Source organism: Octodon degus, unplaced genomic scaffold (genome assembly GCF_000260255.1).
Source record: "Octodon degus isolate 3935 unplaced genomic scaffold, OctDeg1.0 scaffold00002, whole genome shotgun sequence".
Lineage (NCBI taxonomy): Eukaryota > Metazoa > Chordata > Mammalia > Rodentia > Octodontidae > Octodon > Octodon degus.
Window position 1 is genome coordinate 14713869 of NW_004524578.1, and position 13830 is coordinate 14727698.

General features: G+C 36.2%; 1 protein-coding gene across 1 annotated transcript in view; it reads left to right on the forward strand.

The window, feature by feature from the left end:
* The first annotated feature begins 5181 nt into the window (after positions 1-5181).
* The window catches only part of Akap13 (A-kinase anchoring protein 13), a 209532-nt gene continuing 200883 nt past the window's right edge, over positions 5182-13830 (forward strand). Inside the window, exon 1 of the mRNA XM_023710147.1 lies at positions 5182-5240. Coding sequence (XP_023565915.1) covers positions 5203-5240 — 38 coding nt within the window. The 5' untranslated portion in view covers positions 5182-5202. The remainder of the gene's footprint in view (positions 5241-13830) is intronic.

Here is a 13830-nt window from a genome sequence, read left to right on the forward strand (position 1 = left end):
AAAAAGAAAAGAAAAGAAAAGGAAACTGCCCTACTAATCTGTTTGGAAACTGTTTCATTGCTATTTGTTTCTCAATAAAATTAATTGAAAAAAAATAAAAATAAAATGTAAAAATAAAAAAAAAATCTAGCACACATAAAGAATTAAAAATAACCAGGCTCCCAAAATTCAAATACCCAGTCTAGAAATGGGCTTCTGACACGAATACATACTTCTCAGATACAAACAGTAAATAAGTACATGAAAAAATGTTTAACAGGATTGGTGGTCATGAAATACAAATTAAAAGAACACAGAGATTCCATCACACTCCAGAAAGAGTGGCTCTCACCAAGAAATCAACTAATAAATGCTGGTAGCGCTGTGAGAAGAAAGGAACCCTGCTCCACTATTGGTGGCAGTGTAGATTGTTGCAAACACTGTAGAAATCAATGTGCAGATTCCTCAAAACACTAGAATTGGAGGTCCCATTCGATCTGGTCATTCCCCTTTTGGGTATTTTCCCAGAAAAGTTAAAAACATCATACCACAGCAATATATGTGCCCCCATGTTTATAGCAGCATAATCAGTGATAGCTATATCTTGGAATAACCTAAATGCCTATTGACTGAAGAGTGGATAAAAATATGCGTGTGTGTGTGTGTGTGTGTGTGTGTGTGTGTTTAAATAATGGGGTACTATTCCACCATAAAATAGAATGAACTTGAAACTTGTAGGTAAATCGATGCAACTTGAAAGCATGCTCATAAGTGAAATAAATCAAACTCACATGTTTAAGCATTGTATTGTTCCCCTAGTGTGAGAAACTGAAGGAGCAAATAAGATCAACAATCTATAGTAGATATTGTGAATATGGAAGAAACTCTTCAAAAAAGAGAAAAGAAAAAAAAAGTACACTAGATAGTTGCACAGCTAGTTTCTCTTTGTTTGTTAAAAAGGTTTGTACTAATGCTTGGGCCATATTTTGTGCCTTCCTACTATGAATAACTGCTACTTAGATAACAATATGCAGTGTATTATTGTTACTCTTCTAATCTGTTTCGAAACTCTTGTTTTATTGTTATTTAAATTTTTTCCCTTTAAAAAAATGTCCAAGTGGTTATGGAAAGGAAGCAGTTGATAGTATAGAGAAGAAAATATGAAGAAAATTGTAAGTATGAAGTTAAATTTTTGGTATGTGAGAATTTTGTATGACATCTTGCCCTAGCAGACTAGAAGGAAAGATAATGGTAAAACTAGAAGACTCAAACATGTGGAACAAAGGTTTAAAGAAGATAAATTTAGGTTTTGAAAGAAACAAAATTGCCTAGCAAGCGTAGGTTCCTGAGTTCAGTCCCTGGTACTGCAAAAATGAATGAATGAATGAATGAATGAATGAATGAATGAATGAATGAATGAATGAATTTATTTGTTGATGGCATTGCCAAATATGTAGTTGAAGTCAGACAGTGGGAAGTGATAGACACCTCACTAATGGTGCACTCTGATCTAAAAGTTACTGTTTTGTATTTGTTTGGTAATTTAAATCAGTTGAGGTAACTAAAGCAAGTTTGTTAGAACATTTTGAGCTGATATAATGTATATGTTTCTATATGCTGATGTTCAAATGACCTACTTAGGTTGGCTTACAGATCAGTAGGCACTCAGGTGATCCCAAATCCTTTTGGTTTTTACAGCTTAACAGTGGGCTAATTTAAATGAACTGACAAAAGTAAAGATATCTTAGTCCTGGCGTGGTGGCACACTTCTGTAATCCCAGCACTAAGGAGGCTGAAAACAGGAGAATCACTGAGTCCAAGCTGCGCAGTGAGATCCTGCACACACACACACAAAAAAGATGTCTTTAAAGTTGGTGACATATATACAAGTTTTTAACCATTCAAAATGATTTTAAAACTGGTTTTGCAATGTGTATTGTTGTCTGTATACAATAATTTAAGAAAAAAACTTAAAAAGTGCTTAAAGAGAAAACTTTTTCACAGTCATTAATCATTATAACATTTTACTCTTACATATTTTATCTTTAACTCACAAGTTGAATTCTGCCTAAAAAAGCCTGTGGGTATGGTGGTACACATCTGTAATCCCAGCATTCCATGAGACTTGTGGGAAGATAACAAGCTTGAGCCCAGTCTGGGCAACTTAATGAAATTAGTGAGACCTTGTGTCAAAATCATTCTCTCTCTCTCTGTCTCTGTCTCTGTTGCTGTACATACATATACTAAATATATATATATATATATATATCTCCTTTTTGTTTTTACGGAACCAGGGATTGAACTCAGGCCCTTGTGCTTGCCAGGGAAGTGCTTATTCTACTGAGCCATCTCCCCAGCATGCATATATATATTAAAAGGAAAGCAGGTGTGGTGGTACACACTTGCAGCTCTGTTACTCTGGAGGCTAGTCAGGATTGTCGTAAGCTCACGGTCAGCCTGAACTACAGAGCAAGTTTATAATGACTGGTTTGGATATAGCTCATTGCTAAGGACCTGCGTGCAATCATCAGTATTAGGAAGACAGAGGGAGTGAGGGAGAGGAAGAGGGAGGAAGAGAGTTCAGGCAAACACATAAAGATATTTGAGATTTAATTATGTAGAGAATGCTTATAGAGTACTTAAATGATACTTTCTTTTGCAGTACTGGGGATTGAACTCAAGACCTTGCACTTGCTAGACAGGTGCTTATGCTGCTGAGCTGTCTCCCCAGTCCTATTTTGTGTATTAATGTTGAGGCTTTGTTGATAGGACAGTAACTTTTTTTTTTTCACCATCTGGCCAGAAGCTTTGTTGTGTCATAAATAAGCATTTTATATACTTTGAGATGGTTAAAAGTTATTTCCAGATTACTGCAATGAATATTTATCAAAAATAGCAATCATCTCAGTAATCATATAGACTTCCTCCCATCACTAAAGACTTCCACTTTTGTGTCAAAAAACCTACAAATGTCATGAACAAGCTAAGAAAAGGTCTGTACAAGACAAAAAGAAAATTCTGCTGGGGAAACTAACAAAGCACTTCCCCTACTCCACTTCTGATTTGTATTTTTCATAGACAGTTAACTTTGCTTTACAGTGCTTCATCTGAGAGGGAATGCAGTTTTTGTACTTTAAAAAGCTATAAATTCCATGCTTTGAACATTTTATCTTATCTAGAGGTGTTTTTTGTGCACTCTGAAGGTCCAGACACTGGGCTTTGTATTCACCTACCTACCTACCTACCTACCTACCTACCTACCTACCTACCTTTTTTGCTTGCTTGCTTGCTTTTCTCTTTTTTTTCTTTCTTTTGTATTTTTAAAAAGAAAATGATTGATTCGTTTTTGATAATTTTATTGAGAAATAGCAATGACACAGTTTTGAAACCGATTGGTAGGACAGTTTCAATAATTAATACATTGCATATTGTTGTCTTTGTAGTAGTTATTCATAGTACAAGATGCAGACATGATATGCTGTCCAAATACTATTAGTACAAATCTTTCTTCTCATTGTATTAAGAGAAAGTGGCTATATATCTATCCTATTTTGTATATGCAGATACAAAATGGTCCTTCATTTGTGTCCCCTTTTTTTGTTTAGTTTTGTCAGAGATGGGTATTCCCTTGCCATTTAAATATTGTAGGTGCGTGAATTCAGCAAAATAATCCAATATAATCCAGTAGTCCATAATAATAGTGGGTTATCCGTAGGACTGGCGATGTCAGAAGTTGTTGACTTGAGCCTTTTACAGCTCAGCATATTAATATGGCTTTACTTTTTTTTAACCTCATTTTTATACTTTTCTGCTGGATGGTTAAGACCAAGATAAAGTAAGATCTATATAACAAGAAATGTAACTTTTGTATCTGAGAAGGTCAGTCAAATCCCCTCAGGATTTACCCTGAAACCCTGTACTGCAGTTTGTAGATCCTTTGTCAGTGTCATTCATGTGGATGAGTCATGGCTATTGCTTGACCAATTTGCTCTCTGTGAAAGCCTGAGAGAATGTTTTCTCTCAATGTGATTTCACCCCCACAATAAACTTAGTATTTTTACTTTATGGTTGAGGAAATTGAAGTGCAGAGAACATAAAATCTAAGATTAGGCTAGTGTAATACTACAGTAAGGACTCCACCCAGTCAGACTTTCTAGCTTATGTTCTAACCATTGCGTTATGGGTGTTTTCTGTTTTTAAGTATTTAAGGGACAAAGTTTTAGAATATACTACTAGTAAACAATAATAGTTGTTCATAAGGTGTGTCTCCTTACCTTTTCTTTTCCTTTGCACCCTTCCTATGCTAGTTGTTAGGGAGACAGTGATACTTCTTTGTCTCCTTTATGGTTTGAGTTTGTTTCCTAAGGGTTCACCTGTTGGAAGCTGGGTCCTCAATGTGGTGATTTTTAAGAAGTAAGATACAGGGGGAGATCCTTGTGTCATTGTGGGGGCATGCCCTGGGGTGGGATTAAAGTAGTTTGCATAGAATCCCTTAGTTGTCACAAGAGTGAGTTGTTTATAAAACTTTAAACATGACCCGGAGTCATGCTTTAGCTTCTTTTCTGGTAGTATTATCTCTTGCTTCTGCACATGCTCCCATTAGTTTGGTGCCATTCACTGAGAAATGATACAGCCAGGGACCCTTTGCCAGAGCCAGTGCCGAGCTGTTTGAAATTTCAGCCTCCAAAACAGAGCTAAATAATATTCTTTATAAATACTCAGCTTCAGGATTTTCATTGTACTGTAGTAATAAGAGATTGAGTAACACACCTGTTGAAATCCCCTTCCCTAACAAATGAAAGGAGAAGCAAACGAGTATCGGTGCTAAAATTCCTAATGAATCTTTGTATTTACAACTGCATATCTTATACAAAGTCTAGCCGTGAGTCCCCAGCAAATAGCTAAGACAGTGGCTCATTAATCATTTTGAGATGGAGCAGTTCTTTCTCCCTTAGCCCTCCTTACGTGTCTCTCTTCTGTAATTTAGCCTCTCCAGCTCCATTTCAGTGAGTTGTAGTTGATGTTTAGAACTCATTGAGGTTTGGCAGTGTCAAGACAGTGTGGTTTCATAGAAGATATTGCAGTGGCCCTTGAATAAGGAACTAGGTGCTATACTTCCTTGTTAGAAGTAGACTCCAAGCAAAACATGCCTTCTGGGAGGGCCAACTTGACTGTTTTTCTCTATTTTTAAAGCTATCATAATGAAGCCACAATTGAAATAGGATGGGCTTGCGATGTTCATGGTGCTTGGACAGATGTGTGTGAGTATTAGCTACCAAACTGATACATTGTTAATCTTTATCACTTACTGTAACTCACTGACATTTTTTCTGAGACTTTTGCTATATTTGATATGGCAACAGCATTGAATTTCCCATCAATAACTGCTGTCATTAGGCTGGAAAAGTGTTTTTCTCTGTAAGTAATTAGATTGGGTTTTACATGTATGTTGACTCTAAGCCCCAGGCCTTTCTTGAGTTGCTGCCTGCTAGGGTGGAAAGACAGAAGGTAGGGGTTACTGGTTGATGATTGTTGTGCAGCAGCTAGAATGCTGGTAAGTTACTTCAAAGATATCCTGGGTTTTTCTGAATTTTGTTGTACCACATACATAAATTGTGAGGTTTGCCATCAGTACTGTAACTCTGTCTTTCTGACAAGTGACATTAATTTGTGTTGTTTCACTATTGAAAGACTTGATACAGATCCTATGAAATTTATGAAAAGAGAAGCATATAATATACCAATTGATTTTTCATAAATATTATAGCAGACTTGTAGTTGTGTAATTTGATTGTGATCATAATGTGAAAATTTTGTAGAAGGGTTGGTATTATTCTGGGTAGGGAAAAGACAGGCACATAATATTTAAAATTAGGTTCAAGTTCATGTTCCTTCACTTATGGGCAGTGCTCTCTTGGGTACATTATCTCTTGGTCTCATTTTCTTTATATACAAAATATAAATGAAGTCCACTGATACCTGCCTCAAAATTGTGACAAAGGTAGATAATGCTGCTGGGTACCAAGCTAAATAGTATTATTAGTTCCCTTCTTTGAGTTTTCTTTTTTATGTTGCTCCTCTTTATATTTTCTCAGCACTATCACTAAGAATAAAATCCCGGTTCCTGGACAGCCTTATGGTCTGTACGATCAGAAGTACATGTAACTCCAACCTCATTTTATAACATCACCCTTGTTCCTCCTGCTTTCCCTGCATAGCTACACTGGTTGGCTTATTGCCTCCAGAGAATATTTGCATCTGTTGAATTTTTGCCTTTTTTTTTTTTTTTTTTTTTTTTTCTTTTGAGACGATCTCACTGTGCAGTTCAGGCTGGCCTTGTGCTCACTTTGTAGCCTCCAGTCTGATCTTGAACTTGCAACGATCCTCCTGCCTCGGCCTCCTGAGTGCTAGGATTACAGGTGTGCACCATAAAACTTTTTTCTTTCACTCACTTATCTTTTTTGTATCATTCAGATCAATTGTCATGTCATCTCTTTAGCTTTTCCTGACTCTGTGCCCTCTGTAATATAACTGTACTTAAAAGGAATTTTACTTGATTTCTCTTAGTTCTTCATCAGTACATTGACACTATCTAGGAACATAGTAAATACATTGTTGAATATTTGAATGAATGGATATGTAATCTAGACCTTTAATTTCCTGGAAGTGTATTTTGAGACATCTTAGCATTTAGATTTAATATAGGAAAGACTAGGCTTCAGGTTAGATAGATTTTTAATACAATGACATGTAAAAATAGCATGTACTATCTACTTGCATCGTATTAAAGTACAAGATAAGGAGAAAAAAATAGCATGTACTAGAAATATTACTTCTCCTCAGGGTTTTGTGGTCCTTTTGCCAACAGTAGAAAAAAGAGCAGAATTAACATGTGGGACAAGGCTCCAGGGAGATAGCTCAGCAGCATAGGTGTCTGCCTTGCAAGCACAAGGTCCTGAGTTCTATCCTTGATACTGGGAAAAAACAAAAACAGAAAAACATGTGGGACAATTCTTTATATGGAACATAATATATTTTTAGATATTGAAGAATAATATGTGTTGGCCCAGTTATCTTCTGTTTCTTAAGATTAGCTTTGCATAAAGAGTTCATGTAGAGTTAAGCAAAATTCTTTACATACTTATGTTATAAATATCTTCTGGTATTTTGTATGTATATACAGTGCTTTTTTGTGTAGAATATGTGCTTTTCAATATAAAGAAACATTGTTTTTACTTCTGCTTCCAACTCATTAATTTATATATCTCTACTGTAACATAAATAGATTGCTTGGAGTGAATTAAAAAATTACATTTTAACGTCATTCAGACCATAGCTGTGCAAAACATTGGTTGGTTCACCTACATTTCATCTATATACAAAACATTGGCCTTGGGGGCTGGAGAGATGGCTCAGTGATCTAAAGCACCTACTTGAAACAAGCTTGGCAAAGCACAGGGACCTCGGTTCGATCCTCCAGCACCACATGCCAGCCAGCCCCGCCCCCTGGTGGGCTGAGCTGGCCACACACACACACACACACACACACAATAAATAAATGTAATGGATAAAAATAAATAAATATGAAAGATATTCACAACTTTAAAAAAAAAAACAAAAAAACATTGGCCTTGTCATTTGGAAGATTAAATACCATGTTGATACAGGGAGAAAAACTGGTCTTGGGAGGGTGACCTCCAAATAACATAGGGCTCTGGACTGGACCTGCACGAGTTTGTGTTCTCTAAAACTGAGGGATGAATTTTAGAAACAAACGGAGGTATGAACAGAATATGTTTATTGAGAGAAAGAAAGCTCCTGTCCTGAGAGAGGGACAGGAGGGGGGGCCCTGAGCAGGTAGCCCCCCTCCCCCCCAAAGTTGTCTCTTGTAGGGACTGTTATAGAGGAAAACCATGTGGTGAAGCGGGTCTAAGGTGGTGGAGAAGACATGGGAACTTGCTTAGTTGGGCATGAGATGGGAAAAAATTTGGTCAACAAATGAGATTACAAGCACCATTGCTCAGTAAAATTGATTAAATCCAATATCAAATGGGAAAGCGAGTCACATAGCAGGCGGGCATGAATATGGAACAGGGTCTCTTCTTGTTGGGGATTGGGCTAGTGACTCATTTGGGCTCTTTCAAGGTGACTGATACTATTTAGGATATCAATCCCTAATGCCCATCCCTAGGAAAGTATATAGCTGTGCTTCCTCTTCTTGTCTTGGTCTTGAGGTGTGGCCCTTATGGGAGTGTCTGTTTCTTCCAAGTTGCAAAGTCACCTTGTATTCCATCTTGTCTCCTTGAGGGTCTGACTCTGTCTGTCTATAATATTTCTGTCTAACTCGGCTGCCTACAACAGTGTGATCTAAAAAATAGGTTATTGCTGCTTTATAGTTATATTGTTCTATTGTTTATTGTGACTTGCTCCCAGTATTTCACATTTTACTTAAGAAAATTATGTCAGTGTCAATAACAAGCCTTTCTATAAGCCCTTTGTGACATTGTTGATAAAACTGGTCTTTGAACGCTTTAGATTTGATGATGATGGTAATGATGATAAAGTGCATCTAGGACCTGAATACTCTGGAATATTAGCCAGTTACTTCTTAGTTTTATTCAGGCCTATATATAACCTATACATCAGCTACTGTGAAGTATCACATATTATCTCATGCTGTGCTTTCTCTCCCTCTTCCCAGTAGCCTGTTTCCTAGGCCCTATTGACATTAAATTTCAGTTTCCAAGTAACTTATTTTAAACATTTTGCTTCTATGATGAAATTTTAAAAAATCATATTTCTTAAATATTTCTGAGATGTTACCTTCTGATCCACCTAATCTTATTGTACATGCTGCTACCAGGGAGAGTAAGATCAGTATCTTATGTTTCTGAGAAGGTAGAAAATTAGAAAAGACATACAAAAAAGGTTAAAAATTTGTGAAGAACATGTCTTTGTTGTAATCTTATCTAATTGCTTCTAGATAAAATTAATATGCACACAACTGTAATCAGCACTAATGCAGGAATATCGCTGCTAGTTTGAGGCCAGTCTGGGCAAGGAGTTCAAGGCCAGTCTGAACTGCATAGTGAAACCCTATCTCAAAAAGACAAAAGAAGGACTGGTATTAAGTATGAGTTCTTTTCTTAAAATTTAACAACAATGAACTTGATATTTTATTGAGTGATTCTTAGGCTAGAAGGTGGGGTTCCTCCTCAGGCTAATCAGCAAAAAATTATTTTTCCTGAACTAACAGAGCTGGTTTACAGATTGATGACGTCATTGTGATTAAGGTTACTGGTTTATATAAGTAAAACAAATTGTTTATTCATCAAATTGTGGAATCTTTACAGTTAGAAGTCTTATTAATCAGTTTAGTATTCACCATTACACTTACATTTAGTTTCATTAGCTCTTAAATCTTTTGTCATGGTAAGTTTCAAGTGATTTTCAGTAGTAAGATCTAGAAATGGATGTACATTTCTATTATGATTTGGTTATTTACGTTAGTAAACATATGCAGTTGTTTGATTTTTGTTTTGTGGCTTTACTTCGTTAGAAACCTGAAGAAACTAATTTCAGAGACAGCCCTCCACTTCTGTTTTCCTTCTGTTTATGCTTGGATATATATTGCAGTTTTCTTCTTGTTCTGTTTTATGTCATCAATTTGAAATTATTTTATTCAGTTACATTATTCTTCCCAAGTGTCAGACTACTTTGTAAGCACCTCTACCCCAAGAACTTATTATTTAATTTAGAACCTACACATGGTGTCTTGTTAGGCTTTAAATTGAGATCGTCATGTCTCAGTCTCCCAGAGTGCTGGAATTATAAGCATGGGCCACCATCCTCGGTACCATTTCCCTTTTCAAACCTAAAATTTGATCTTAGTAGTGCTAATGTTGTCACTTTGAAAATAATCCTCAGTTACCCATATTTCTGACTCATTAAGTATCACCCAGCTGTAGACATGCAGAGCAAAATTAGTAGTTAGTAAACCAGCAACTCCTGTGGACTAGGCAAAGAAATGCACATCCTGGCAGAGATGAACTTAGCTTCTATACAGTTGACTCTTGAGCTGTATGGCTTTGATTTGCACAGGTTCTTTCACATACAGTTTTGTTTTTTTTTTTTTTACATTTGCAGTAATTTGAAAAAACTTGAAGGTGGACCTCATAACCTGGAAACTTAAAAATATTTTAGAGAAAACTCATGAATACATAAACTATATCTAAGTAACTTTTGTCATTTACTACCATAAAATACGCACAAGATTATTATAAAAAGGTAAAATTTACCAAAATGTACACATACAAGACTGTACATGGTATTGTTCACAGTTGAGAGAAATGAAAAGGTGCAAGATCATATCCTAAATGTACAGTTAACTGTAGAATATAGTGTAGTACAGTAATTTGTAGCCATTTCCTATGCTGTTGAAGTGAGCTCAGTGCTGAATATCCACTTAAAATGCCATATCGTGCCGTTCCTCTCTTCACTGATTCTTACCAGTAAGTTACCTGTATCATAGTAAAAATCACCCTTGTGTGGTGCTCTCTTATTTTCACCACTTGTAATATATACAGCATGTAAAATGTGTTAACTGTTTGTTATTGTCATTGTCAAAGCTTGTGGTCAAGAGTGAGCTATTATAGTTTTGGTAACTCAAGCAATTGCATGCAGATTTTCAACTTAAGGGAGGAGATGGTCAGCATCCCTATCCTCTCATGTTATTCAAAGGTCAGCTACAAAATCCAGGTAACATTTCAATAGAAAAAAAAATATTGTTTGTAATTTGTGTTACTGAAATGACCTAAATCATCTGGAGAGTAATAAGTTGAAAAAGAGAAAATACATTACTAAGTGAGTGGAGGTTGGTTGATGTGGATTGTTTCTTAGCCAAGGTTCTGTCTGAAGTGCCTGGTACTATTGGTCTGAGTATAAACTAAATATAACTGTGCTGGAGTCTAAGAAGATATTTCACTGTCATGGTTTATTTTTACTGTGTCCTTTTAAGTAACTTTCCCTGACATTTGTACTTTGTCCCAACTCAAGCAGGCAAATGGAAAAATTATTTTTTAAGAGTTAAGTTATATATGTTCATTATGTCTCTACCATAATAGAGGTTTATTTCATTATCCTACATTGTATATTGTATTTTAAAACATGATTTTTCCACCATACCACCCAGTTAAAGCTTTAGTGATGTCTCTATTCAACATAATTAAAGAAAGTTATAAGGAATCAGTATATTTTTTTACCCCTTAGAAAAAATTAGGTGTTAGTTGATGCAGGTTGCATTTGATACTTCATTTAGTAGTCTGAATCTGATGTTTTCTGTTTATCATACCTCTATTTATTCACTGGTCTATATGATTGTTTTGAGGCCCTATAAAATATTTTATTTTGCATATTTATTTTAAAACATTCAACTAATGTTGAATATTAAGTTCTGATTTTTTTAAATATTAAAATGAATGCTAAAGTGAGCCTCATCTTTTACTTACTGATTTTTGTTCTTGTTAAATTATTTCCTCAGAGTAAGTTCTAAGAAGTAGTTTTAAGTAGGTCAAAGGCTATATAGTATTTGCAGCTCCAGTGTTCTTTGCAGTCTTGCCAGCCATAACTCCGCATTTCTTTCTTTTCTTAAATCATTTAGCACCTGTAGGGTACTTGAAGACTACAGTATTTTTGTTTGTTTTACAACTTTTAGCTACAAATTAGAAGCACCTGGAGATTCTGATTACACTTTAAAATCTCTGCGCTTCAGAAAACAGTGGTACCTGGGGGCTGCCTCTGAGGATTTGGATTTAATTGGTGTAAGACATGTTCTGTACCTCAGGAGTTTTAAAAGCTCTCCAGTCAATTCTAAAGTGCAGTGAAGGCTAACATACTGCTTAGTGAGAAAGCTGGGCTTAACCTTGCACCTGAAAATTAATTTGCGGAACTGGGTTAGTGACTTAAATCTGATTTCATTTGATCACATCAATAAAAATTTAGATGTCAGTCTGGTACAAAATTTAACTTTTACTAATGTTTATGTTGGTATAGTAGATATTGGTGCCTGTGTAGGTTACAGAAGCGTGTGGGAAATTACATTTTAAGATCTTGAAAGAAATGCAGTACAGTGGGACAAGAACATGGCATTCAAGAGTCAGGAAGCCATTGAGTAAGGGAGCCAAAGTAAACCCTCAGGATAAAAGCAAGAGAGAAAAATGTTCATGGAAATCACAAGCCACAAACTCAGCCTTATATCAGTAATATGCAGTGATCTGGAACTTGCTCATCTGCCAAAGTGCACATTTTTAAAATATTGTTTTAGCCTGCATTCTTCAGTATAAAATAGGAGAGGCTTTACTTGGTGTTACAGGATGTTGGCCCAAGGCCAGGCCCCATTACGTAATAGCTTTGAATCAAGTTATTCTGTTCTCCACAACTTTCCTGTAGTTTCTTTTCTGCAAATTGGCATAATAATGTCCTTCATAGGATAATTAAGAGACTAAATGGAATGATAAATTCAAAATAAATTTTCAATATCTGATACAGTTGTTATTCAAATAGCAATAAAAATACATATACCATGTGTCTTCTTTGTAAAAGAAAGTAGTAATATGTGTATTTACTGGCAGTGCATGCAAATGAAAAACCTCTGCTGTGTAGAAGCTGAATCATTTGTTTGAGATTAGGCCATGGTATAAATGAGATTCTGTTCCAGCTGTCATACTTTTTTCATAATGTCGATTTAATTCCACATAATTAGATGAAATTTTAATGAATCAGTATGGGGTGTGTCAGTTACTCCTCTCTCGTTGCTGGGACACTCAAAATGAAGGAAGGAAAGGTTTATTTAGCTCACTGTTACTGGAGGTTTCAGTCCATACTCGGCTGGCACCAAGGCAGTGAATGGCACAGGGCAGAGAGCAGCCTTCTCCCCCCCCCCCCCCGGGGTGGGGGGAGCAAAATGGAGGAGTAGCAGCAGCTTAGCAGCCCGCTTCTCTTCCCTCCTTACATTGAAATGCAAATTACCTGCCCAGGGCAGGTGCAGCATCCACACCCGCAATAGTCGATCACAAACTCCTAAGGCTGCTCCCTGAGTGCCTGAGGCTTTCCGGGGGACAGCTAGACACAAACCATAACTTGGGGAGAATTTTTTTACCCCTTAGAAAAAAAGTTAAGTGTTGAGTGGTATCGGTTTGTGAACATGTGTCATTTTCCAGCATGCCAGGGTTGATACTGTCTTTCATTTGAAAAGAATATGCTCAGATAGTGAAGAGTTTGGGCAGAGTACTCATCCTACATTTCATGAGAATCTCATCAGTGCTCATCATTGTATTAGTCTTTGGAACTTTTTAAAAAAAATCACAATATTCATATGTTGAAAAATGATCTTGGAGTGAGTGGATATTCTTTTGGCTCCTAAAGAAAATTTTCCCTTAAAGGTCTTTTTGCTCCATTCTGCCTTAAAATGATCCTAAATATAGTACTTAATGCTACAGACACTCTGAAGCATTCCTCTGAAGATCTGCCTCCCCCCCCCCCCAAAGCAGTAATATATATTGGAGAGAACACAGGTTTTGCTTACTGGTGATGTGCTGAATAGAGGGGGTATTAATTTTTGGCCCTCTCATGTGTTAGGTATTTCTAGGTAATTTGTTTACTAACCCCTTTGCCACCGCTAGTTTGTAAAGAGACTATTACCATCTTGTTATAGATCAAGATACTTTGCTCTCAGGTTAAGTTTCTAGCCCAAGTTCTTCGTGTAAGTGGTCAAATTTGATCTTGGCCTCAGATTTATCAGATTGCTAATGTATATACTATACTTTGAACAAATGATTTAGTAGTTCCGAGTCT